This window comes from Leucopleurus acutus (genome assembly GCF_964270905.1).
Source record: "Leucopleurus acutus genome assembly, chromosome: 13".
NCBI classification, from domain to species: Eukaryota; Metazoa; Chordata; class Mammalia; order Artiodactyla; family Delphinidae; genus Leucopleurus; species Leucopleurus acutus.
The window spans coordinates 83419743-83446017 of NC_139155.1; the positions used below are offsets into that span (position 1 = coordinate 83419743).

Consider the following 26275-nt stretch of genomic DNA (forward strand, 5'->3'; position numbering starts at 1 on the left):
TTATTAAAAGGGGTCTTAACAGCTTTACAAGCACAGTTCAGATGTGGCCCTGGAGAGGCAAGGCCAGCCTGGCGGCCCCTCCCCCACATCAACACCGAGTGCACACGTTTGGCTGCGCCCCTTGCAGGCGGCAGAGGTAAGGGCTGGGTGGCACCACTCTCGAGAGACACAGGCGTTAACAGGCCCACCTGATTGGCAGGGCAGTAAATCGTCCTATACAGCTGTTCTCATTAAAAACAATTACAATACAGCAGGAGTTCAAGTCCAGGAGTAGAAATGTACAGTAACTGAGGACAAAGGTTGGCGGCCTCGCCCAGGGCCTGCCGGGACAGACCCCATTTGAGCTCTGCCTGGATTCTGTCACCTGGGCAGCAGCCAGTTGGGGAGTCACAGGCCAGAGTCAGGAGTTCCACAACTGAGCACACGGGCCTTTTTTGGTCAACAGGTGGGCGGCAACGCTACCCCCAGCCCCGCCTGGGGCCCTGGGAATCCGGCACACGTGGCACGTGCGGATGAGAACCCAGGGGGCAGGCACAGCCCGGGGTGTTGCCAGAGCATCGGAGATTGTTGGTACCTCCCTAACACTGAGGGGCAGGCTTTCTCCAGACTGAGCTGAGATGCTGCTGGCATCCCTCTGTCACACCCCTGCCCCAAGGCCCAGCCAGAGGCAGAGAATATTGGCTAAGGGCATTCTGGTTCAAGGTGGGTGGGCTTTTCTTCCACCTGCAACACAACAAGGAACGCAGACAAGCCCCTCCCGGAACGCAGAGCCGCCGGGGCAGCAGCGGCCGGTGACGCCGCCCCAGCGCCTGTCCGGCCACTCCTGGCACCAGGTAAGCTAAGGCACAGCACGGGCCCCGCGGGGGCGACCGTGCACTGCTTGCAAGAAAGGAAACTGCGTTCACTTCATCTGCACTCTCAACCTGCTCAGAACAGTATGTGCATTTTTCATAAAGTTTCCCTGAATGGTCTTATGAGTGTCAAAAAAGTTTTCTTTCCCAATATAAAACAGGAAAATCACACACATAGTAAAAATGTTGGAGGAGTACTTCATAGGGAGCCTCAGGCTGGCTCGAGGCGGAGGCAGAGGAGGAGCTGGGGCCGTCATCTGCTGTGCCAAGTTCAGCTCCCGGCCACCTCCTCACCCGCCGCAGCTCGCCCGGCCCCTGGACGTGGCAGGGGGCCGAGTGCAAACTCCGAGGGTGGCTTTGAAGCATCCAGGCTCGGGGGAGGGAGGGACTCTGAGGACTGCCCACCCCACACGGGTTCAGGAAGCACCTTCCGGGCTGGCCCATCCGACCGGCCCCCACCAGAGGCCGCGGTGGGCAGTGGGCTGGGACCCACAGAACTGTCTTGAAAATAAAGCAGAAATGATGAACCATGCTTATTAAATAAAGCTGCAACGGGAGGACCACGATCCTACGTGAGAACGGAGGCGGTGGGGGGAGGGGGGGAGACGACGACTTTCCCCAAACTCACAAATTCAACGCCAGACTGAGGAATCATACCGAGAACACAAACCAGCGCGACCACGGGATGCCCGGCTGAGGCCCAGCGCACAACCGCCTAGGTGTCCACAACCAGGGTTCTACGTGTGCTTACCACTGACCTACGGCTCTACAACCAGATGGACGCCCTGGCCCGAGCACCAGAGCCCCTGGCAGAGCAGCCGGTGCTCACGGCCTCCATCTGCGTGCGCGGACCCGGCCAGCAGGCGCCGGCGAGGGAGTCTCACGGGGAGGATGAGGGCCGCTCACTGGAGGATGAAGCCTGGCTGGTGCGGAGGCAGCCGGGGCGGGGGTCTCTGGGGCAGCGCCGGCGGGTACGGTGGCAACACAAACTGCTGCAGGGAGAAGCCCTGCTGTGCGGGGAGGCCCCCGCGCGGGGGCAGCGGTGGGCACTGCGCCACTGGGTGCGGGGGGCCCTGTCCTGAGCTCAGGGCGGCGGCGAACGGCGTGGCTAAGCGTCCCGCAGGCACCAGGGGCGGTGGGGGAGGGATGCGCCGAGGCACCGCGGAGGGGGGCCCGCTGGCCTCCGGGGAGGGGTAGGGCAGGGGGGCAGTGGGCGCTGGCTCGGGCACCCTGGGGGGCAGCGGGGCCGGCGGCAGGCCCTGTGGAAGTCTCTGCCCCTTCAGCACCATCTCCTGGAGCTTCTCGATTTTAACCCTTCGCATGTGGGCCAGTTTCCGCTTGCTCTGATAGACATCGATGAAGGAGTCCAGGGGAAGCTCTCCATCGAGAAACTTCTCTGCCATGTTCTGGAGGAGCAGGAGAAACCCGGTTCACGGGGCAGGTCAGCCGTGAGGACACCCATCCCTTCCCTGTCCCCGGCCGCTCCTGGTGCCCCACCCGGGCCGAGCGAGCGGGAAGAGAGGTGCTGGTCCCACCTGCCGGACAGGCAGCGGGCCCTGGGGAGAGCCCGACTTAAGGTGAGGGGCCCGAGCTGCTAAGCCCCCGGCCGAGACCAGCGTTTCCCTCCCTCCACTGGCTGCGCCCTGCCAGCCCCACACGGTCAGCAGGACAGAAACTCGTTCGCACCAATGAGGGCCACCCCGCCCGACGGTTCCTCAGAGCACTCGGCCTAGTCCGGCGAGGCTACAACCACACAACTTTGGACCCTGACTCATTTCCTTACGGCTCAGCGAGGCTTAAGCCTTGGGTGCTCAGCTGGTCGTGCCCACAGGCTCTGCCCGGCCAGCTGACGCAGACGGGACGGGCGCCGATTCACAGTGTAGCGTGCACCCCTCACCTGAGGACCAGACCGCCCCCGCTGCCTCCCTGGCCCCCAGGCTGGCGCTCTCCCCAACCCACTGGCTGGGCTGCCCACTCCCGGCACGCCTGGCCCTGGGGGAACTGGGCCCAGGCCCAGGTAACTGCCCTGGGGCGTCCCGCTGGGCTGGCTGGATTTACCTCGGTGTCCTCCTCGATCTTGGCCCCTTCCGCCTGCAGAAGTGCTAACAGGGTCTCCAAGGAAGCGCTGCTGGACTGTTTATCTGGAAGAAGCAGGAGGCACGAGAGCGTGAGGGGCACGGGCACACCCTCAGAAACCACCATGACCCCCGGCCCCTCAGGACGACACGCTCCCCCAGTCTCCTCCCCACTTCCCTTTCGAAGAAAGAGTGTACTTTCGCTGGACAGGCGACAGGAGGGTCACACCTACTGAGCTGACTTTCCGGGAAGCTGAGAGGAAAGGCCTTAACGGCAGCCGGCGTCACCCTCCCGCCTCACAATACAGGGGCGATTACTGAACGTGTGACCCAACCTTGCAACCTAACCCTGCAATTCACCCTATAATTTATTTCCTTTGGAGTTCTGAGTGATAATTTACATAAATACATAAAGTATACACATCTTAGGTGCACCACCTGAATTTTTACATATACATATGTACATATGTATATATGTATTTACATATACATAGACAAACCCAACCTCCATGACCCAGCCTGGGATACAGAGTGTTTGCAAAGGCTCCCCAGGCCACTCCCAGAGTGCCCTCCACTACCCAAGAGTCCTGCCTGCTTCTGAACTTCACACAAGTGGAACCACACAGTACGTGCTCTGTGCTGGCCTCTTCCGCTCAATACCACGTCTCCGAGACCATCCGTGTTGCTGCATGAACCGGCAGTTCATTTCTTTCCGCGCTTTGTGGCACTGAAAGTTGTGTAAGTGTCACAACCTACCCACCATTCTGTACATGGACACTTAGACTGTTTCCAAATCTGGCTCTCACAAGGCAAGCTATAACGAACATTCTTGTGTGCATCGTGTGTGTGTGTGTGTGTGTGTGTGTGTGTGTGTGTGTGTGTGTGTGTGTGTGACATGCAGGCTCAGCGGCCATGGCTCACGGGCCCAGCCGCTCCGCGGCATGTGGGATCCTCCCGGACCGGGGCACGAACCCGTGTCCCCTGCATCGGCAGCATCGGCAGGCGGACTTTCAACCACTGCGCCACCAGGGAAGCCCGTTGTGTGCATCTTTTGATAGCCATGAGTGAACGTTCGCTTCTGTTGGGGAGACACCCAGCAGTGGAACTGCTGAATCATAGAGCATGCCTACTTTTCACTGTAGCAGGTGCTAACAAACAGCTTCTCCAATTCTCACTCCTCCCAGCAATGGAAGAACCGCGCATCCCCACCAGCACTGGTGTCGCCAGTCTTTTCACCTTTACTCATTCTGGTCGGGTGTGTTACAGTGCATTTTTACTGCAGTTACACAGATACAGGAATCATGGTATCGGACGTCACTGTACACTTCACTGAAGGGGGTGATTTTTTAACCTTCTCTCTCCTTTTTTTTTTTTTGGGCTGTGCCCCTCGGCTTGTGAGATCTTAGTTCTCTGATCAGGGATTGAACCCAGGGCCATGGCAGTGAAAGCACTGAGTCCTAACCACTGGACCACCAGGGAACTCCCCTTTTAACCTTCTCTTAATCTCAGTTTCCTTGAAAGCTACCCCCAATGCACTCAGGCTTCAACAATAGTCAATGCCTGCGTCACTTCATAATGGCTGCAAAGTAAAGTGTGACATTAAAATAAAGTATTCCAGTGATGAATATTTTTCAACATTAACTGTGAGGGCCTAACTTCAAGGATAAAGCATTAGTTGTATATCATCATTCAGAAAATTGCCTTTTTTCTATACTGTTTGGTAAAGGTAGAGTCTTGTTTAAAAAGTAGTCAAGGGCTTCCCTGGTGGCGCAGTGGTTGAGCGTCTGCCTGCCGATGCAGGGGACACGGGTTCGTGCCCCAGTCTGGGAAGATCCCACGTGCCGCGGAGCGGCTGGGCCCGTGAGCCATGGCTGGCTGAGCCTGCGCGTCCGGAGCCTGTGCTCCGCAACAGGAGAGGCCACAAGAGTGAGAGGCCCGCGTACCGCAAAAAAAAAAAAAAAAAAAAAAAAGAAAGTAGTCAAGTCTCTTCTTCTAAATTACTGACACAATCCTATATATAAACTATTTTTTCACAGCAGTAATGACTCTTAGTCTGGAATTGTCCCACAGTAACACTTCTTTCCTGGTTAGTGCAACAGCTTGGAAATGCAACCTTCCCTCAGCTCTTTATTCTTGAAAGATCACCCTAAAAGAGTTACCTAATTTGGTCTTTTTTATCTGATAGGCTTCAAAGAGCACCTGGAGTTCCTGGTATTTTTGGGTCAAACGTGCTTTCAGAGAGTCCAGCTGGGGCTGGTAGAGAAGGTTTCCTTCTGCCAGGCTCCGGTTGCTGGCCAGCGTCATTTCTTTGTTAAGCTGCACATTCTGCGTCTGCGAAGACCATACAGGGTGATGAGAACCAGCGTGTGAGCCCCAAGCCCCACCCCCGGGGCCACCGCAGCAGCTTCTGTTTGGCTGGGCAGCTGCCCCCATCCCAACGCCAGCCCCGATTTCTAGTTTGGACGCTGCTCCCGTTCTTAAAGAGCGAGACCACTTCCTCTCCTTCAGGCCTGCAGGACGGGCTTTGTCCCAGGACCTGCTGAAGCTTTTACCCCAGGAGCTGTGCTGTGACCGGAATTCCTTACCACTGCCATTGTGCTCTTAGGAGCGAACGGCTCTAAAGATTTAGAGCTAGAGTTTTCCAAAACGAGTTGCTGCTGTTCCAGAGAAGTGAAAGAATCACTTTTTATCAGAGGAGGGCCAATTGGCATGGTGTCAATTCAGGCTTAGTCATCAGGCTTTGAGATCAAACGCGAAAGCCCGAGACCCTGGGAAGGAATCCACTCAGGGGCCCTGTTCTACTCTGTCCCTACGCCCAACGCCAGCTCTTCACGTCTGAGCAGAGGCCTGAGCCTCCCCAGCTCCTGACCGCTGGTCCATCAGCACCGCTGATCCAAAGCTGGGGGCGGGGACTTATCTGCCCGACAGGGGTCCTGTGCTTCCGGGGGTGACAGGTCACGTGTGGGTGGAGAAGCCCGCCTGGACCTCAGGGGTGAGAGGGGTTAATGGGAGGTCTGAGAAAAGGTGAGGAAGTCCTAATGAAACGTAACCAGAAGTACATTGAATAAAAAAGCAAAAATACCAACGTGTCTTACTTCTAGTTCAGCCCCCTTTCCACTTGCTGCTGAGGGGCTCCTCCACGGCCTGCAGCCACCTCGCTTTCTGGACTTGAAGTCTTATTTGCCCCCGTTTCTCTCCAAAGGTCTCCGTCAGCCCCACACCAGCCATCCTGCCCTCCCCTTGATATTTTCTACACCCCGCCCCACCCAGGCTATTTTCGCTGCTACTTCCTTCCTCTTGCTCGTCTGACTGTAGGTTCCTGGCCTTGCTGCCTCCGCTTCAACCCCTCCCCCTCCAGCCATACCCTTTGGCGCTAGCGCACAATTCCCAGCACGCGTGCACGCACACGCGCGCACACACACACACACACACGTGTGAGAACAAAGAAAGAGCCTTGGATGCAGGTCTCTAGCAGGAGGCCCTGACCACCGAGTGGGGGGCTCCTCTCCTCAGCAGACACACAGTCTGCATCTCTCGCACGGCCCACAGGGCAGGGCCCTCAAGATTAGGCTCAGGGTAAAGCAAAATTTAAGTTCAAATAGAAAATGAAGCCTCTAGCTCAATACTGTAAACCTAGCACGGCGGAAACACTCTCCCCTCTCTCACTGCTGCTTTCAGCCAGCAAGGGCTGTGAGGGCTGGAAGGACCTGGTTTAACTGGGTTCCTGGTCCTGCAGACTGTGGAGGGGTCCTGGGGGGCTCCCAGCACCGCCCCAAGCCCTACCCACAGCAGCTCGGCCTCCAGGTACACTGCATCCAGAGGTCCTGCAGAAGAGCCTTTCCTTTGATGAAGCCATTTAAGGGAACATGCAAGCCAACCAGTGCACAGCCACCCTGGAAAACAGCGCGGCAATTTCTTTTAAAACAAAACAGGTAACTACCTTACCATCCAGAAGTTGTACACCTGGGCACTTATTCCAGAGAAATGAAAGTTTATGTTCACACAAAAGCCTGCACATGAATGTTCAGAACGGCCTTCTGTGTAATCAAAAGCTTGAAGCCACCCAGGTGTCCTTCAGCAGGTGAACGGCTAAATGCAGTACTACAGCCACACCGTGAGCAGAGCACAGACCTAAGAAAGAATGGGCTACTGAGACACGTGCAACTTGGACGGAGATCCAGGGGACAGGCTACGCGAAAGAAACAAACCCGCCCAGAGGGTCACAGCCTCCAAGATTCTGTGTATACAACATTCTTGAAAGGACAAAACTACAGAAATGGAGATGGATTCGTGGTTGGGGGTAGGGAAGTGACTGTAAGAGGCGACAGGAAGGCTCCTCGTGGCCACGGCGCCCTGCTCTGACCATATCTGTGTCAAAATTCTGGCTTGGGAGTGGACTAGAATTTTGCAAGATGTTGTCAGTGGGGGAACCCGGGTGAAGGCTACACAGGATCTCTGTGTTATTTCTTACAGCTGCATGTGAATCTACAATTATCTCAAAATTTAAACTTTAATTATAAATAAATAAAACAGACTATTGATGAGATCTTTTGCTCCGACTGGTCTCATCTGATGGACGGGAAGGGGCAGGTATTCAAGGCCACCGTCAGGACCCACTGCCCCGTGCATGCCATCATTCTGACTCAATCAGTTCTGTGTTCAATAAACACTTACCGAGCAACTGTGATTTGTCAGGCCCTGAGTGAGGCCCAGAGAACTGAGAGGAACAGGCACCCTCCTATTCTCAATCTGAGAATCAGCGAAAATGGAGCCGAACTCGTCAGGCCCTGACCTCTGAGCCCTGGGGTGACCTGATCCTCACTCGCCCCGTCCCGGCAGTTGAGAACCAGCCAAGCTCTCCCTGAGCAGGCCCCCGGCTCCGCCTCACTGCCCGGTCCCAGCTGAGCGCCCTGTCCGCAGAGGCCTCCCTGGCCGTCCTCGCTAAGCCAGCAGCCGCCCTCTGTCACAGCACCTGTTTCCTTCCTGCCACCAATGGCAACCAGTGAGCACTACGTTTGTGCGCCCGCTCACTGTTACCCCCTTTGGGTATCCTGTCATCTGTGGTGTGCCAAACAGCCAGCACACAGCAGCCACTCAGCAAGGATCTGCGGAATCAATCAGAGAGGCCCCCCCATCCCCTAAGAAGCCAGTCACTTGAGGCTGGATCTGGCAAGCTAGGTGGGTAACAAAACGCAGAGTCAAAAAGAAAAAAACCATGAGCTGTGCTTGCCAAGCAACAAATGCCCCAAATCCTTTATGCAACAGACGAGCTCCCGTAATAGAGGAACCCTGAGGGACTGTGGTGGAGGGTCTCACTCATCCTGGATCTAAGGGCCATCCGACCAGGAGTTTCCCCAAGTCTTCAGCGCAGGCAGACCACAAGCACAGGGGTCCCGAGGGGCCACTGGAAAGGCATCGCGTGAGGGAAGTACACCATCCTAGCACCGCCAAGTGCCAGCCTACCGCGGGGGTTCTCAGCATCAGCTGAACTACCTGAAGGCAAGGGGGCGCTGACAAGTTCTCCAGGCCCAGACCAGCCCCAGATGAGCCCAATTCTCTAGGAGGGGACCCAGGCCTAGAGAGTGTCTTCAAAGCCCCCAGGTGATCCTTGCCTCACAGTTCCACCCTAAAATATATCTACGAATAAAGTTTATTCTCCTGGGGTCCAGGTCAGGTCAGAATCACTTCTCCTACAACATGTCATGCACCGAATGCAGAGGCAAAATAAAATTCCAACCAATGCAGACGACCGTCACGCTGGCTGTGCTCTTTCTATCCCCGGGTGCTCAGATGTTTTTACAAGACTATCAGGAAATTCTCAGTGGCCACCCAGGGCACACCTGCACCCTCTCCAGGTGGACAGTGGAGACAGTGGTGGCGGGAGCGGTGGCCAGGGCGTAGGCTGAAGTGGGGAAAAGCCTCTGATAAAGCTCTTCCAGCACAAGCATCGGTGCCCAAACACGCCTTTGATGCTGCATTACAGAAAGACCTTCCTCCCCAACATTCCTTTTCATCATCCCAGTTGAGGAAAACTGGGAGGAAGCAGCCAGACTTGTTCTATCGTTTGCAAAGGACTCGGGGGGACCCTGCACACCACACTCAGCAAGGCCGAAGTGGCAGCCACCCTGGATGACGTGCAGTCTGACTCTCCAGCCCCTGTCCTCCTGATCCGAGGACCCGTGCGAGAGGAGGCCGCGTGCGGAGCCATGCACCCTGAAATTGAAAACTGGGTCCCAGCCTCTTGATGGTTTCTCATGATTCTTTTTCTTAACCACAGAGAAATCTTTTCAGGAAATAAACTGTGGTAATGAAACATTTTTATAAATGTACTCAGTTTCACTTCAGTTTCCTTTTCTGTTCAAAATCAAAGAAAACTGAGATGTGTGATAGCATTTACAGTAAGATCCATTTATACAGTGACTTCTGCCCATCTGTCCATCCGTGAGCAGGGCTGTCTCAATGGATGGTCACCCAAAGCTAACAGCAACCTCTCAGTGGTGCGACTTTTTTTTTTTCCTTTCCTCTTTCTACTTGTGTATAGTGTTTGAATCATTTATAATAAGGATGTATAAATTTATAGAAAGTAATTATGTTTTAATTAGAAAAAAACCTGTTAGGTCTTAGTAGAACCAGAAGGGCAGAGGCTCGAGGGGGATAAGCTGCCTTCGTTTACAACAAACAAAAACCCGAGGTCTTTTACATATACTTGTCCAGGCAGAGTGGGTACATTCTACCTCAGATGCACAGGTCATTATTTATTTGGGTTGGGGGAGTGTGGAAGAAAATAAAGTTGGTGAGGAGGAAAACAGACATAAACTCCCCTCTGCATGACACACGCAGTGGTTACAACTGAGAGGCACTCGGGGCCAGGACGGGGGCCTGCCTGCTCCCCACTGTCCAGAGCTGGGTCAAGGTTTGGGTCTGCAGTGGATGTTTTCCAAACTAGATGCTTCCACAATGTGAAGTTCTGATTTAAGCTGGCCTGTCTGCCCCTTCAGCTATAATTATAACTGTGCCTTCCTATAAACACTACAATGGGCAAATCTGCCTATGTTTCCAAGCTAAATCTTTTATGGAAAAATACTCAGAGTAGTCCCTTACTCCCCCTTTACACTATGATATAATCCTTATCATAACAAAGTAAATGACATTATTGGATTATGTGAGCAAACTTCAACAAAATAGATGGAAATTCTTGATCGTACTAAAGTTCTTTAAATGCTCAAAACCCAGTAAGGACACGGGAGCTAAGGTAAAAACACAGGTTTGGAGGGTGTCCCTGGCAGTCCAGTGGTTAAGACTCTGCGCTTCCATTGCAGGGGGCACAGGTTCGATCCCAGCTCAGGGAACTAGATCCCCGCATGCCACGAGGTGCAGCCCAAAAACAAAACAAACCAAAAAACACAGGTTTGCGCTCTCACCTACTGCGATGCTAAGAGGCCTAGTATTTGTACAAAGTAAAGGATCCCATTTTATTTAACAAGTAAACATTCCGTCTGGTAGATAAAACACTCCTCACCAACAACTTTGCTCGAGCCCCTGCGTAGAAAGCCCCTCCTCAAGGCCCTGCCCTGGCTGTGGCTCTGGGCCTTTTTCGACTCCGAGCCGCACGAAAAGCTACACACGCTCTCACTCCCTGATCGCCGGGTGCTCTCTGAGGCACAATTCACTGCTCCATCCATCCCTGTAAGTGTTCGGCTCGAAGCTGAACTGCACCAGCCCTGAGGGGTCAACACCCACCATCTCCTTGTAAAGAACACCTTTACTAAACGCCCCTCGACTCCCCCAAGCTGAGCGCCCCCTGTTGCGCCAGAGACCCAACTGATATAACTGAACTGGCTTTCCTTCAGCACACAGTGACATCTGAGCTCTTTTTTGTGGCCTCACAGAGCACACCCCTGGTTTTACTCCGTATTGTAGTTCACGGTGCTTGTCCGTTCATCAGTTTATTCATTCATCCAAAAAAGGATTTTCTGAGGCACTGTTACGCGCTGACCCTGGGCAGGGCTGGCGATGGACACAGGGGCGAACGAGGCAGGCCGGACCCTGCCCTCGCGGAGTGCCCCTCGACTGAAGACAAACTAAACAAAGTCACACCAACAGCTATCACTGTATCACAATGGCGTTTTAACTCTCCTGCGAGAGTGACGGGTGCTTGTAGTGGGCTGAATAGTGGCTCCCCAAAAGAAATGTCCACATTCTAATCCCTGGAACCTGGGAATGTGACCTCATCTGGGGAAAGACTCTTTGCAGATGTAATTAAGTTAAAGAAGACAAAGGTCATCCTAGATCACCTGGGTCGTCCTAAATCCAATGGCAAGTGGGTTTATACAAGACACACAGAGGAGAACACATAGAGGAGAAAGTCATGTGAAGACAGAGGCAGGGAATGGAGTGATACGGTCACAAGCCAAGGAGGCCAGCAGCACCAGAAGCTGGAAGAGGCAAGCAACGGATTCTCTCCTAGAGTCTCTGGAGGGAGCATGGACACCCCTGATTTAGGACTTCTGGTCTCCCGGATTGTGAGAGAATAAATCTGTCTTGTTTTAAGCCACCAAGTTGTGTAATGTGTTATGACATCCAGAGGACTTGATCCAGGGCTGGAATCTTCCACCTCTCCTTGAGATCCACTCTCCATCCTGCTCTGTGCCCCAGGGGCCAACTGGCTGAACCACATCCACCACTTAGGCCCCTTGCCTTCTGGTTCTAGCTGGATTCAGCGATGGGGACTGAGGGTGGGACGAGAGTGAAATGAGGAGGGGGTTCTCTGGGTCCCCTTCCTCTGGGGTCGCTGTAGGTGACCAAACCCCCCACCCCAATCAAAAGCAGCCCCCTCGCTCGTTCTCCACACCCAGCTCCATCCCTCAGGCCTGAGGCTGAGAAGTGCACACCTGTGGCCCGTTCTGCACCAGCCCTGGGGGGGTCTGAGTGCCCTTTCTCGCCAAAGGCCTGACTGACAGAACTGGAATGGCTTTTCCCAGGAAATACAACGACGTCTGAGTTCACGCTCACCCTTCTGATGAGAACATCAGGCCCCTTAAGAGGAAAACTGAGCCCTGTTCACTCCCCGATACCCAGAACCCAGCACAGTACCCATGCTGCTAAGTCTGTGTCCACCTCAATCCAGAGGACTCCTGATTGTTGGGCCTCAGGCCACACCTGCCAGTTGTTAAAACCTTGCTAAGCTCCTCTGAAGATTAGCTTCTTTGAATGTTTATAATAAATTTTTAAACAGTAACATCACAGATGAATGCTCGTTATTACAACCAACCAGGTGAAACTGTCTGCACCCCTACTTTACCACAGGAGTGATCACAGTTTGGAAAAAAAGCATAAAGGGAAAAAATTAAGATTATGACAGTGGCTGCTCTAAAGCGAAAGTACCCATTACTGCGTAGACATCAGACGTGCAACACACATGTGCAGACTTATTAGAGGCGGGTAGAATGTGGGAGTAATGTTTACGATTGTGATAGCCTGGAAGCCACAATACTTTACACATCTTTTTTTTTTAAGTCACTCATGAACTCCAGCACCTAGACTATGTATGGCTCATAACAGCCACCGCAACGTGCTCCAACACAGCGGCTTGCGCATTTCATTCATTCATTCAAGAAATACTTCAGAAGCACCATTACGTGCCAGGCTCTGGGGGAACAACAACCAGAACACAGTCTGTCCCCCTGAGCGTAAGTCTCCGCGTCAAGACCGCCACGGAGACGGGCGGTGTTCAGCTCACAGGGCCTAACTCCAGAGGGCGCCATTCACCCTGTACTGCAGCCTGTAGCCCTGACTGCATCTGCTATTCCAAGAAAAGGCTCAGGGGAGGAGGACACATGTATATGTACGGCTGAGTCCCTCTGCTGTACACCTGAAATTATCAACATTGTTAATCAGCTATACCCAATATAAAATAAAAAGTTTAAAAAGAAAGGTTCAGGGGAAAAAAAAAATCAAACAGACACGAACTTAAAGATTTAAGTAAGACAACTTACTGGTGGTGATGTGACAACTTCACTCTCGCCAGCACCTGACACAGTTCAACAATATCTGTGAACATTTCTTGAGTTCTCACCGCGTGCTTGGCACTGTGCCACCGTCCCTTCACGCATTATATCTCCTTAATCCTCTCAGCGAGGGTGAGACAGATTTGTCCCCATTTTACTCAGGAAAAAGGAAATGCAATCTTAGGGAGGTTTAAGAGATCACCAAAGTCACAAGTGCCAGGAGGTAACTCCAGAGGTATGACATTAAGAGTTAGGGCATTCTGTCTCCAGGTGTGTTTTCTACAGGATTACACCACGAATTATGCCACAGAACCTACCCAGTCTACCACCACTTCTCTATTTTCAAGTTCCAGTAATCACCTAAATTTCATTTCTATTTATGCCTCTCATTTACCCTTTTATTAGGATATTTCAAACACAAAGCAAAAGCAGAGGTAAGTATAATGAACCCCCGTGCGCCCTTCTCCCAGGTTCAGCCATTAGCGACATTTGCCAGTCTTGTTTCTTCTGTACGCCCCACTTTTGGGGGGGAAGTATTTTAAAGCAAATCTCGGCATATTATCATTTCACCCGTAAAAACTTTAATATGTATCTTTAATGGGCAAGAACTTCATAACTTTAACTACAATGCTGTAACTACACTTACTAAAAATTCTTTAATTTCATCCTTTGTATGTATTGGCTTGAATTCCTCTGAGCATTCTGCCTCACCTGTTTGAGTATCGGAAATAATTTACACAGGAAAAGCAGGATGAATGTTTGATTTCGCCACCCCTCCACTTCTAAAGCCAACTTTTAGAAGATTGAGTTAGTGCTCAAGCAACCTCCAAAAACGACCAATAAGCTTTTTCTGGAGGTGTCATTATTAAGTAACAGATTTTTAATCAGCTGTAGTCATTAATCTTCCTAATGCTCAAATTGTCCGTGGCCAGTGGGAGACACTTTGAGCTGGCTCTTAGGCTGACATACCCCAGAGGTTTGACAGCTGCCCTGCTCTCTGGTAAAACAAGATGTCCCAGACCAATCTGTACATTTGCTGCCCCTAACTCAGGTGGGTCCTTCTCAAAGAAACACTGGTTCCTTTTGGTGGGAAATTCATTTTGATTTTGATACTTTCCTCTCCAAATAAAATTAAATAGAAAGTTATATATAATACAAAGATACAGAATGAAAGAAATCTTAGCCTTTTACTTTCCACTAGAAAAGTTCAGGTTGCATTCAGACTTTAAACATAGCAGGCTTATGGATTAGGTGATAAAAAGGTTGGCACGCATTCAGCCAGGTTAACCTCGTTTCCTTTTGTTGTGCTACACCTGATCTAGTTCACCAATTAATTTTACAGTAGATTTCACCAAAGTCACATGCAATTTGAGTTTGGGCTTTAATACTAAAGGTTAGGTTATCAGAAAACCCAAATTCATCTTCCATTCAGTGAAAAGACCTTCCCAGTGATGCACTCATTTCACCAGAGTCTTCCATTTGAAGGCGGGCTTCCAGGTGGAGCCTGTAATCCAAGCCTATAATATCCCAGAGGTGACCTGTAAACACAACCCAGTGTGGCTTGATTCAATCCAAATGTTCCCTGAGTTTCTATGAGAAAACTTAACAGTTGCTGAGTTGGACTGTTTAACATGTTAAAAAAATTAAGGATAGGAAAATACAAAAAATCCAGTGAAAGAACTGTAGAACATTATGAAACTGTTCTAAAATACGACAATCTCGTGGGCTGTGCGAAACCATCTCCAAGGCTACAGCCTACTCGGGAAAGTAAATTTGCCAGCTGCTTATCAAACGTTCCACTGAAACAACCACTCAACAGAACATATTAGATTAATAAAGACTGCTACTTCTAATCGCAGATATCAAAATCCTTCTCGTTGAGAGAAACTTGCTGTCCTCAGAAAGTAGCAGACACTCGACCAATCCCTTCCATATGGAGCTGACTCCATCTTAAAAATTAGTACGTTATTCACGGTAAGTGCAACTGACCACAGGAAATGCAAAAAGCTAGGCTTGAAAATAAACGGACTCGCCCCAGGGAAGAAGTGGTCTCAGCTACACAGGATTTGATTGTTTTCTACTTCTGGCAGGCACAACATACCAGGGTGTTCCGTTGTATTTTTTTTTTTTTTCCTAGAAGACGTATTTCCTAATATTCAGTGCGGGGACGGGGGCGGTGGGGGGGTAGAAAAAAACAAGATCTGTCCCACTTCCTGGACTTGTGTGGATAGTGGTGTGGATAATAAATGTTACCTTCCTAGTATCACTGGCCTTGTAACTCCTGGGGACTCTGCGTGGAAGAAGGGATGAGGAGCAGAAGGCAGGATGGGGCCCAAACTGAACACGATGTCACCTGCCTCTGTCCCTCATCTCCTAAAAGCAAGGGGCTTGTCACACCTGGCCCCAGCCTAGTCCTACAGAATCAGAATCTCACAGCAGGTGAGCCAGGACACAGAGAAGCCCTCACTTCATATAATCAGAACCAGTCAGCTGCTGGTTAACTGAGCAGTTTGGTTAAAGCAGTAACTCACTAAACACATAGAATTTTAAAGACCTATCCATTTTTTTCATTTAAAGCAAAGGTCCTTTCTTAGAGAAAGGGTCCACTAGCTCGATTTCCAGAAGTTCTTTGCCTAGACCACACCCTCTCATGTGGGGAACCTGAAGACACTGGACAAGCAAGATGAGAGCAGAATCCTTCTGGAATACTAGCAAGCTTTTTTTTTCTAGTGAATCACCTTATAGTAACTCTTTCCAAAGCACTCAGCTTACAGTTTTCACTCTCTCTTTTCACACACGGTTCCTCGGTTGCCATAGTACTTAATGAAATCATGTAATTACTGTAACAAAATCAGAATGAGGGACTTCCCTGGTGGCGCAGTGGTTAAGAATCTGCCTGCCAATGCAGGGGACATGGGTTTGAGCCCCGGTCTGGGAAGATCCCACATGCCGCAGAGCACCTTAGCCTGTTCGCCACAACTACTGAGCCTGTGCTCTAGAGCCCGTCAGCCACAACTACTGAGCCCGTGCGCCACAACTACTAAAGCCCGCACGCCTAGAGCCGGTGCTCCACACAAGAGAAGCCATCGCAACGAGAAGCCTGCACACCACGACGAAGAGTAGCCCGCACCCACTGCAACTAGAGAAAGCTTGCACGCAGCAACGAAGACCCAACGCAGCCATAAATAAATTAAATTTCAAAAATTAAAAAAATATATATCAGAATGAACAGGTCTGAGAGAAAACACACTTGACTCTCGGTAATCACGCAACTGTGGCGTGGGAGCAGAAATGCCTGGGCATCTAATCATGATTGGCGGGCGGTGGGGGGGAGCATCAATCGTTATATTTGATGAAGGGCATGGAGAATGCCAATTACTGGAACACTTTAGTTAAGTAGAGGGAGGTCAATTAATAGCTTCCACCATAATTTAAAAATCCAGATCCCTCCCCCCTCCCCAAAAGAAAGCAGCCTACAGAAGACAGAATTTCTAAACTTTGCTTTTCTTATTAGTAGTTTCTTGCCAAGACAACCAACCAAAGCGTTCACTTGTTTAGTGAGAGCTTTGGGGTTTTCCCCTCTTCACCACAAACTACAAGAAAAGCATGTATGAGAATTTTCTGGGAGAGTCTTTACACAGGTGCAGATAAGAAAGTGCCTATCCAGGTAGATCCCAGACGTATATCAAGACAACATCTTTTGACAATTTTGCTTTTACATTTAAAATACATCACGACATGAACTTTCCAACACCTGACTCAAGAATTCAGTTTGATAAAAGTTTACTCTCACATGACTGAAATTATTCATCTTCTATTCAGTATGAGAAAATGCTATTCTAATAACGAGATTTTTTTTTTTAGTCTGTGGGTAGAGAAAGGGATTAGTCAAAGGAGAATGAGTTACTCTAAATTATTCTACTTAAATTTCACAACAAAAAAACTGCAATTATAAGTGATGTAGGGAATAAGATGTTCTAACTAAAATAATTGCCTAGATACTTAAGACTGACTCATTTTCAAAAAAATTAAGTGTTGATATTTTAACAGATTTATGCTCAAAGATGTTAACCGCAATATAATTTATGAAAGCCAAAAAACCCAGTACCTAAATATCCAGTAATAAAGGACTAGTCACATAAATTGTGGCATACCCACATGATAAAATACCATAAGCCACTAAAAATCATGTCATGTAAGGATCTTCTGACAAAAAATAAGAAAATGCCCAGAGCATAAATTCAGATTAAAAACAAGTCAAAAACTCTACATGCAGAATGATCCTAGTGGTAGAAAACACGTAAAGAAAATGTATAAAATGTTCAACAGTGTTTATCTGAGCGGTGGTATTACATGTGATTATATTTTTCTTCTTTACAGTTGTATTTTTAAAATTTTCTATAATAAACATGTTAAAAATGTCATTTTTTAAAGGTTTGATCAATTGGGATCAGAAATCTTAAATCTTTTTTTTTTTTAAGAAATCTTAAATATACTTCCTTGCTTTTTTTTAAACTAATTAATTTATTTATTTTTGGCTGCACTGAGTGTTCATTGCTGTGCACAGGCTTTCTCTAGTTGCGGTGCCTGGGCTTCTAATTGCTGTGGCTTCTCTTGTTGCGGAGCATAGGCTCTAGGTGTGCAGGCATGTGGGATCTTCCCAGACCAGGGCTCAAACCCGCGTCCCCTGCATTGGCAGGCGGATTCTTAACCACCCCATCACCAGGGAAGTCTCCTTCCTTGTCTTCTTAAACAGAGTACATGAAAGCACAAAGGACAGCCTCTGATGAGACAGAATCATCAATATCAAGCAACTACAGTGGGTCTATGATAAACCAATATCGCTGGGCCATGGAAGCAGATGGATACATTTATGTCCTTAAATAAGCATTTGCCCAAGTGTGCCCCAGGGAACCTAGCCCCACCAGACTGAGTTCTGCGATGGAGTAAGTGTGGGAAATACTACAACACACACGAGCTGTAAGAACCAAACCAAACAAAGCAAAGCAAAACAAAACCCCTCTTATTTCGGCAGATTCCCCAGATTTCTTGCCCACAGAGCCCTCTTTCTGTAATCGCCATTAACAATCCCAGAATTAGGGAAGCACTACCCTAAACCAGCCTCAGCCACTTCATTCACAGCCGCCACAGCGTCACTTACTGGCATTTATCATGGTCACGCACTGTGTTCCACAGTTTACAAACATTATCTTATTTAATCCTCCAAAGTCTCATAAGGACGGTATTTTAATTCTCCCCTTTTAAAGATGAGGAAACTAATATTTAGAAAGGTTAATCCGTGTCCAAAGTCTTCTAACAACCCAAATCCTATGCTTAACATTTTTTGTGCAGCTTCATTTATTTCTGGATGGTGTAATTGGCTCTATTAGTTTTTCCCTACACCCTTTAAAAAATCTGCCACTGACAGATTAGCCATTGGACCAAGCATGTTGTTATCTGAATTGCGTGCAAAGCAAGACTCAGCAGGCTGTGCAATGAGTCCGGTGTAAGCCTCCGAGTCAAAGGGTCTGGCTGCCTGAAAATCTTTTTTCTCAATCCTCTTTCAGCTTCTAACTGATCTCCCCGCTTTCTGGTCTTACCCCCTCAAATCCATCCTCTCCTGGCTGCCTGAATCATCTACATAAATCGCCAAGTATGACTACACCACTCCCTGGTTTAAAATCCCCCCGTGGCTCCCTCTGACTGGAGAGTGAAGCCCAGGCTTTCTCAGGAAACATGGGGCTGTCTGGTTTCTGCCCACCTCTCCGGCCTCGTTCCCCCCACACCCTGCCCTGCCCCTCCAGCAAGGCCTGCAGTACTCCTGTGCACACAATCTCTGCTTCTTTCCTCTGTGCCTCTGTTCATGCAGCCCAGCCCCATGCCTGGAAGCCCTTCTCCCTCATTACCTGGTTAACTCACCCTTCCAATCATAGCTCATGAGTCATCTCCTCCAGGAAACATTCCCAAGGATCTCCCTGAGCCCTGCAAAGGTTCACCACGTCTCCCTCCCGCTAGGGCGTGTCCTCACGCATACACTGAAACTGGCTTTTGCATGCCTGCGAGATCCTAAAAGATGAAAACTCTGTGGCTGAGCGGTTTCACACCCCGCGCCCCACACCCCGCGCCCCACACGCAAGGTGTTCCATCAAGGCTGAGTAAATGAATAAACTTACCCTACCTCAGCTGTGCTCACATTAATGAAAGCCGCTGTCTGATGGCAAACACCAATTAGCACTTACTGTCCCTCTGCCAACCTCAGCCCTGGGCTATGGGTATGAATATAACCTCAAGGTGCCATTAGCTAACCTTGGAGATAATGTTTCTTTCAAATCAAGTCTTTTATTAACTATGACACTGCTTGTAATAGAAGAACTATTCAAACGTCTGCTCTTCACATGCACTCTTTGGTACAATGAACAACGTTGCTCACAACTCCATGAGAAATGCGTTGAAAAGCTTTCCCCTGACATACTGCAAGGCAACCTACTGACAACAAAACCACATCTACTGCTCTATTTTCACTCTTCCCTATGAAGCAACTCTACAAAGAACTTTCCTCTGTCTTTGTACCACTGGGTAAGATGGTTTTCCTGAATAATGATGGGATGTGAAAACCCCACACAGCTGAGGAAGGAAATAAACCAGCTAGAACTCTTGCCCCGGCATGTTCTGAGCCTCAGCGATCACATCTGTGAGCCGCGGCTGACGCACAGGTCGTTAGAGACACCCCTGCACTGCTACCTGGCATGATCCCCACAGCAACATTCCGCTACAAATACTGTGATAAAAGCCAAATCTACAATGAGGCTGGCTTAGCTCAAGAGCACCTCAATTCTGCACATGACAATGAGGCTCAACCAGTGCAGCCTGTCTCTGGGTTCCTCCTGACTAATCTGTACGGTACAGGCACTGCAACAGGATGTCAACTTGCCTGTAAAGTCGAGTCATCGGACCCGTGTCCTTCCATGGCACCTCTTTCCTTCTCCCAACCCAATTACTCCTCATGGCCTTTCAAACTTCTATATTCTCCTTGACTTCCAACAAGTGCTTGGACGAAGTCAGCCCCCGAATTTGTATGTCTAAGCAAAGCATCCCCCTGAGCTCCAGAACTGCACTCAGCTGCCTGTCGGACGATGTCACATAACTGCCCTGCTTGTCCCTCACACCCAGGCTACCACGGTCTCAAGGACCCCCCCCCTTCCCTCCTCCAGCCTCGCTCTGGCCCACCCTCTCACTTCCACTCAAAGCCCAGCTACCTCCACTCACTCAGGAGCACTAACTGGGCACATCCTGTGCGCCAGGCATGTGCTAGGTGCCAAAGACACAAAGATAAACGTGATAAAATGGAACCCCCAGGCCAGTCGGGGACACAGGGAAGCAAGGGACTTACAAAATGTGTCTCAAATTCCACCGAGGAGGCATACCAAGAGGCTAAGGGACCGTGTGTCTGGGACTGAGGGGGGGAGAACATTTGGAAGGCAAAGCTGATGGGGTCCCTGGGTGGGCAGGGGATGGGGAGAGACAGCTCCACAAGGGCACCATGGTGTGAAGGGGTCCAACCAGCTGGTCTGCATCTCCCCTCCCAGAACTCTAGCTCAAATCCTAACCTCTTCTCACCTGCCCTTCCGTTTCCACCTCTGACCTGGTCTTCCTGAACCTCGCCATGCCAATCCAGCCCCTGCTGCCAAAATATTCTTCCTAAAGTGCTCTTCTGATCGCACTGCTGCTCTGCTCCAAAGAGTCACAGAAACTCAGTGCTGCCACAGGAACCGCCATTGAGCTCTCACCTGGCTCTCCGCCTCGCCAGCCTTATTTCCTATCACTTCCCTTCGCACTAGCAAATCTGATCTGGTAACTCAACGAGTCCTAAAACCTGTCCCGTGCTTTCCTGCTCAGTGCCGTGCTCAGGCTGTCACTCCTTCGTGGGCCCCCACTTTTGTCAAAATACTACTCAGAGAAATAAATACCTAATTCAAGACAGTGGCTCCCTGGCGGGTGGGGAATCATGTTCCGGATGGAGCACAGAGGGCTCTTCTCTGGCTTGGTCGTGTTTTCTTCCAAAGCCGCTTGCAGGTGCACAGATGTTTCTTGTATCATTCTACACCCTCGTATAGGAATTACTGTATTTGATCATTTATTTTCTTAAATCTTACTTGCCTATCAAAGTCCATCTCTTGCAGTAGGAACCTAATCTAGCCAGGAAGCCTCTCATCTGACCTTCAATGTCATTTACAATTCACATGTGGCCTTTTCCTTATTCTCTCTCTCTCTAAAAAAACAAAACCAAAAAAACTGTGGTAAAATATACAAAACATGAAATTGACCCCTTTAGCCATTTTTAAGTGCACGTTTCCTGCAGCGTTACATACACTCATATTGCTGCGCTATCATCGCCACCATAATCTTTTTCGTCTCCCCAAACGGAAGCTCCCTACCTCTTATTCTCTCTTGTATTGATGTCTGTGTACTTGGTTTCTTTCCTAAATTATAATATAGGGATTATACGCTATTCATGCGTCTATCCTTTATAATGCCTCGCACACAGTAGTGCTCCACAGCATTTAAACGAAATGGAATCTCTTGAAATGGCAGAAAGGACACTATGCCTTCTATTTTTGGCAATACTACCGAATAATAACAATTTAATGAGTGTTCACTCTGTGCCAGGTACCATGATAAACATCTTTTTTTAAAAAAAAGATTTATTTATTTATTTGTTTCACTGGTTGGTTGCACTGGGTCTTAGTTGCGGCACGTGGGCTCCTTAGTTGCGGCATGCATGTGGGATCTAGTTCCCTGACCAGGGATGGAACCCAGGCCCCCAGCATTGGGAGCAGGGGGAGTCTTATCCACTGCGCCACCAGGGAAGTTCCTATGATAAGCATGTTAAAGGCTTATCTCACTTAGTCCACCCAACAACCCTCAACCCTACAGAGTAGCCTACTGCTATTATCCCCTTTATTTTCAATGAGGAAACTGCAATTGGAAAGACTGAATACTTGCCAAAGGTCACATTGCTGGTATCAAAAGCCAGTTCTGTACTGTACCACCCCCCCACTGCACTTCTGATCAATACAAAAGAAGGAGACAACAACTACATGAAATAAGGGATCGGATTTCACCTAAGACTGTCTAACAATTCAGAAAATCTCTTTAAAGAAAGGGCGCTGGCCTCTACTGACTTCACCTGCTCTTCCACTTCGCCTCACAAGAACCTTACAAGGCAGGCATGGTTACCATCCTCACTTTACAGTGGAAGCAGAGTTTAAAATAAGTCACAAAACTCTCAGGTTCTTTAAAAAGTCAGATAATACTGGATTTCAGAAAATATTCTGGGGCATTAGTAATTTTTTACACAAGCGTTAAAGTCATAGGTCCACGGAAGAGAAGTTTTAAACATAAAAGTTGAAGCCTTTATATATACAATAATGATTGTACAACAGGAACAGAAACAAACTCCAGTAGCAGACACTCAAGGGTTTTAAATCTTAGCTTCTAAAAACCAGTCCCACCAGTGTTCAGAGCTTGTTTGAGGAAGCAGTCCCTGGTCGGTACATTTCAATAAGCCATTGTGATTCCGCAGTAGCTTCGCAGCCCCACACAAATCACACCAGAACACGCCTTAGGGAAACAGCTTCTTCCAGACCAGACTCTTTACTTTCCACAAAACAATCTATTTTTCAGACCCTCAGAGTTTTTGCCTGTGGGCAGTTTCACTTGCCCCAGGAACAAAGATCCTGAATTTGAATCCTTAGTGAATCATTAGTTAACACCAACCAATCAGCATTTCCTCAGAAAGCACACGGGGAGCAATGACCCAGGAGGTCCGGTTTAGCTGCCTAATCCCCTAAGCGACCGTTCCTTTTAAGGGAGTGCCCTGCAAGTCCAATGGGGTTAATGTGGACAGAGAGAGAAAGGCACATTCCACTGCCATGTAAAAATAACTTTAAATAAAAATAAAAACGTGTACATAACAAACATCAGCCCAGAGCACAAGGGAAGAACCTACAACCACTAGGGATGTACTACATTTAGAGAACTGCGTACAGACAGGAGGAACAGGAAAAGAGAAACCCACGGGCAGGGAAAATGAGAATGTCTGCAGCTCCGGCATGATTTGAATTTAGTCTCGAGCTGGACTAAAGCTCAGATGCCACAATTAAAACAATGTAAGTGAAGCATAATGCACAGCTGTACTTAAACCTAACAGTGAACGCCTTCAAAACCCAGCCACACTTCCCAGCCGCCACAAAATAGCCCCTCAGGCTTGAAGAAGCCTTACTCTACAATTTAAAACACTTCCTTCGGCCAAAAAAAAAAAAAAAAGCCTTTGGTTCAGGGTTAAGAGATTCTTCGCTGTGCAAGCGCTGCTCCATTTACTGTCTCATTCTAGTCCTACTGAGACACATAATCCTTTTGACCACAGAAAGGTAAATGTTTCTTAGGCTAACACCAAATAAAAATTTACTTTATAGATTCTTGAGATAAGACCCTATAACTGGTCAGGATGAGCTGTACGCATGACTGTCAGTAATCGTTCTAGAAAGAGAACTACAAATTACTAATTGCAATTACTCTTTATTGAACACTAACTATATGCCGTGTTAAGGACTTGACGTGCACTCTTTCACATAATCCCCCCATCAACTCCAAGAAATAAATATTTTCATATATCCTTCCCCAGCAGAGGCTCACAGAGGTGAGGTGACCTGCCTGCAGGCACACAGCCGGGCAGTGGCCAGGTCTGGCCTGGAGTGTATGGTTCCAGAGCCCGAATGTTCTTTAACACCAGATCATAAATGTGCCATTTGGTCAAGAGTGGACACTTCACAAAGTATTTTCTTCTACTGTGTCTCACAGCCATCCCCAAATAAACCAACACACAAGATTAGTAGCTGAGTGAAACTACCATGGTCAGAATTTTGTTTGTTCACATCACACCAGTTCCTTCAGAAACGCACCACACACGATCAGGGTAACAGGACTTGCAAAGGGTGACCGTGGCTAGGTGAGCTGCCTGGCTAAGGTATTTCGGTCTTCACGTTCAGCTTCCTTGTTCTAAAAGCAGTACACCCTGAAGAACAAACTTCTGCTGAGTAACTGAACTTAACGGTGTGGTCTAATCTAGAGGAGTTGGTCCTCAGTATTTCTATAGGATACTCTGGTATGAAGGTCACCTTTAACCCCCCCCCAAAAAAAATCCTGCTAGATTAATTTGCCTTTCCCTTTAAATAGTAACCTCCAGTTTCTCCTGTAGTGGAAACAGGTGAAGCCGGAGTCAGCAGAATGACCTGACTCCACAATCTTCCCTCCACTAAAAAGCAGTTTACTTCTATTAATGTTCTACTAATGTAACTACAGTACTCTGTTCTGAAACTGCATAGTCACATATAATAAAATAACTTGTAGGCAGTGTTACCCAGTAGAGAAACATACCTATTATTTATATTATTAAACTAGAAAGATGCCTGCTGACAATCAACAAAAAGGTCTCCTGGCAACTGAAAAGCAGAGAAACTAAGCAAAGATTTTCTTTCTTTGGAGACATGAAACTCTCAGTCAAGAAAGATGGATTTTGTCACTTATTCTTCTCTAAAAAGGAAAGCGCCACATGGAGACCATAAATAGGGTAAACTGCATCTCAGAGCAAGTTATATGTGCCAAGTTGTTACAAAGCCCGGGAATACAAGTGGTGGATTAATGGAAAGACTGATACCATCTTACTACAGTGGCCTCTCTGTAGCTCAGGACAATGATCTGTTGAGGGTTTTCCAGTGATTTTGAATGTGCAACCTCCATACAAGCCCCCTTTTAAAGGGGCTGGCTCAGTGCTGAACAATCACTCCCTCTTCGGAAAGAAAGCCAAAAGCCCCCCCACAGGCTTCTGGGTGAGAAGCTCAGCCCTGTAGGCGTGGGAAGGCTCAGACTTCAGAGACAAAGGAGTAGGAATGGTAGATGGGCTGGGGAGAGCTGGATCGGCCTGGGTCCACCTGCCTGGAGAGGACCCAGACTCACAGGACTGGACTTTCAGGGAAAGGGTTCAAAAGGGCTGGGAGAAAAGGAGAAAAGAAAGCGCACATTGCAAACGCAAGAGTGAAGTCAGTTACCCCTGAGGACAAACCACGCCGCAAGGGATGCAGTGAGATACCCAGAAACAGCGGTGGCATGCCTTCCAGAGACTGGGCAGCCCTTCCACTATCAAAGAGGTGGGGCTTGGCTGTCAGCCCCCGACCTTCAGTTTATCTCCTCCCCCAGAACAGCTCTGATTGAATCCTCCTTGGCCCCAGCAAGGAAAGACACTGTGGGGCAAAGCTACCCTACTAGAATTACCACATTCCCTTCTTCCACGGACGGGGCAACTCTTACCAGAAAGGGCATCCTGCTGCCACCCTCAGACCCCTCCCACAAAACCCTGGAGAAGAGCCCCCTGGGATAACGCTGTTAAGGCCACTTCCAAATGAAGTCAGACCCTGGAGGGTCCCTCTGACACTCAGGATCCCTCAGATACATGGACACCTCAAATCTTAACTGGGTTAAGTCCGTGGCCTCGTGTCTCCCAACCCTGGAGACCTCTGCCCAACCCTAAAACCCCATCTCAGAACTACCTCTCAGACTTAGGTACAGACCCTCGGCCCCCAAACTCATCTTGGAACCCCCAATCCTTTCCTAAGATTCTATCTAGCTAGTCCACTCAGCACCTCAAAACCTATTCTCAGATGCCAATAACTGCCTCAGTCCCCCTGTACCTCTCAAGCCCCCACCCCCCGCCCCCCTCAGTCCAGTCTCAGGCACCCGTAATTCTCAACTACCGTCCCCTCTACCCTCTCCAACCCAGTCTCGAACCCCCAATTCCCTCCTCGCCCCACCGGACTCAGCCACAGTCATCCACGTCTCCAAATGCCCATTCTAGGCTCTCTAATCCCTGCTCCACTCCCCGCCTCAGGACCCCATTAGCCCCCGCAAGCCCCGTCCCAGGACGTTTTTCCCAGCTCCGCCCCAGCCTCGGTCCCCTCACCCCCGACCCCGTCTCAAGAGCACCCCCCCATTTCTCCTCCCAGTCCCCTCAACCCAACTTGAGGCACCGCGACCGCCTCCGCCTTGGGCCACCTCCAGCCCGCCGCCAGCCCGCCGCCAGCCCCCGGCTCCGCGCGTCCCCCTCGAGGCCCCGCTGCCGCCGCTGCCGCTGCCGCCGCCGTCGTGAGCCCCCGCTCGGCTCACCTCCTCCATCTTCTGCACCATCTCTGTCAGCTGCCCCTCGTCCTCCAGCAGCTCGTTGAGCTGCACCAGCGACAACCCGGCGAACCGAGCTTCGCTCCCGGCACCCGCCATCCCCGCGTTTCGG

The 26275-nt window shown here is 49.5% G+C and overlaps 1 protein-coding gene across 1 annotated transcript; it reads right to left on the bottom strand.

Annotated features, from left to right (window-relative positions):
• VPS37B (VPS37B subunit of ESCRT-I) lies at nucleotides 1-26275 on the bottom strand. Its single transcript, XM_082852911.1, has 4 exons — nucleotides 26152-26275; nucleotides 5086-5257; nucleotides 2910-2992; nucleotides 1-2257 (listed from the first exon to the last, which is right to left on the bottom strand). The coding sequence occupies exons 1-4, from the start codon at nucleotides 26260-26262 to the stop codon at nucleotides 1754-1756; spliced, it is 870 nt and encodes a 289-aa protein (XP_082709037.1). The 5' UTR covers nucleotides 26263-26275; the 3' UTR covers nucleotides 1-1753.

Bases quoted from the DNA above. Each gene is read 5' to 3' on its own strand.
- VPS37B (XM_082852911.1), bottom strand. From the start codon at position 26,262: ATGGCGGGTGCCGGGAGCGAAGCTCGGTTCGCCGGGTTGTCGCTGGTG. The intron at 5,258-26,151 runs GTGAGCCGAGCG...TGGTCTTCGCAG, and splicing joins TGGTGCAGAAGATGGAGGAG to ACGCAGAATGTGCAGCTTAA. The intron at 2,993-5,085 runs GTAACTCTTTTA...TGCTTCTTCCAG, and splicing joins GATAAAAAAGACCAAATTAG to ATAAACAGTCCAGCAGCGCT.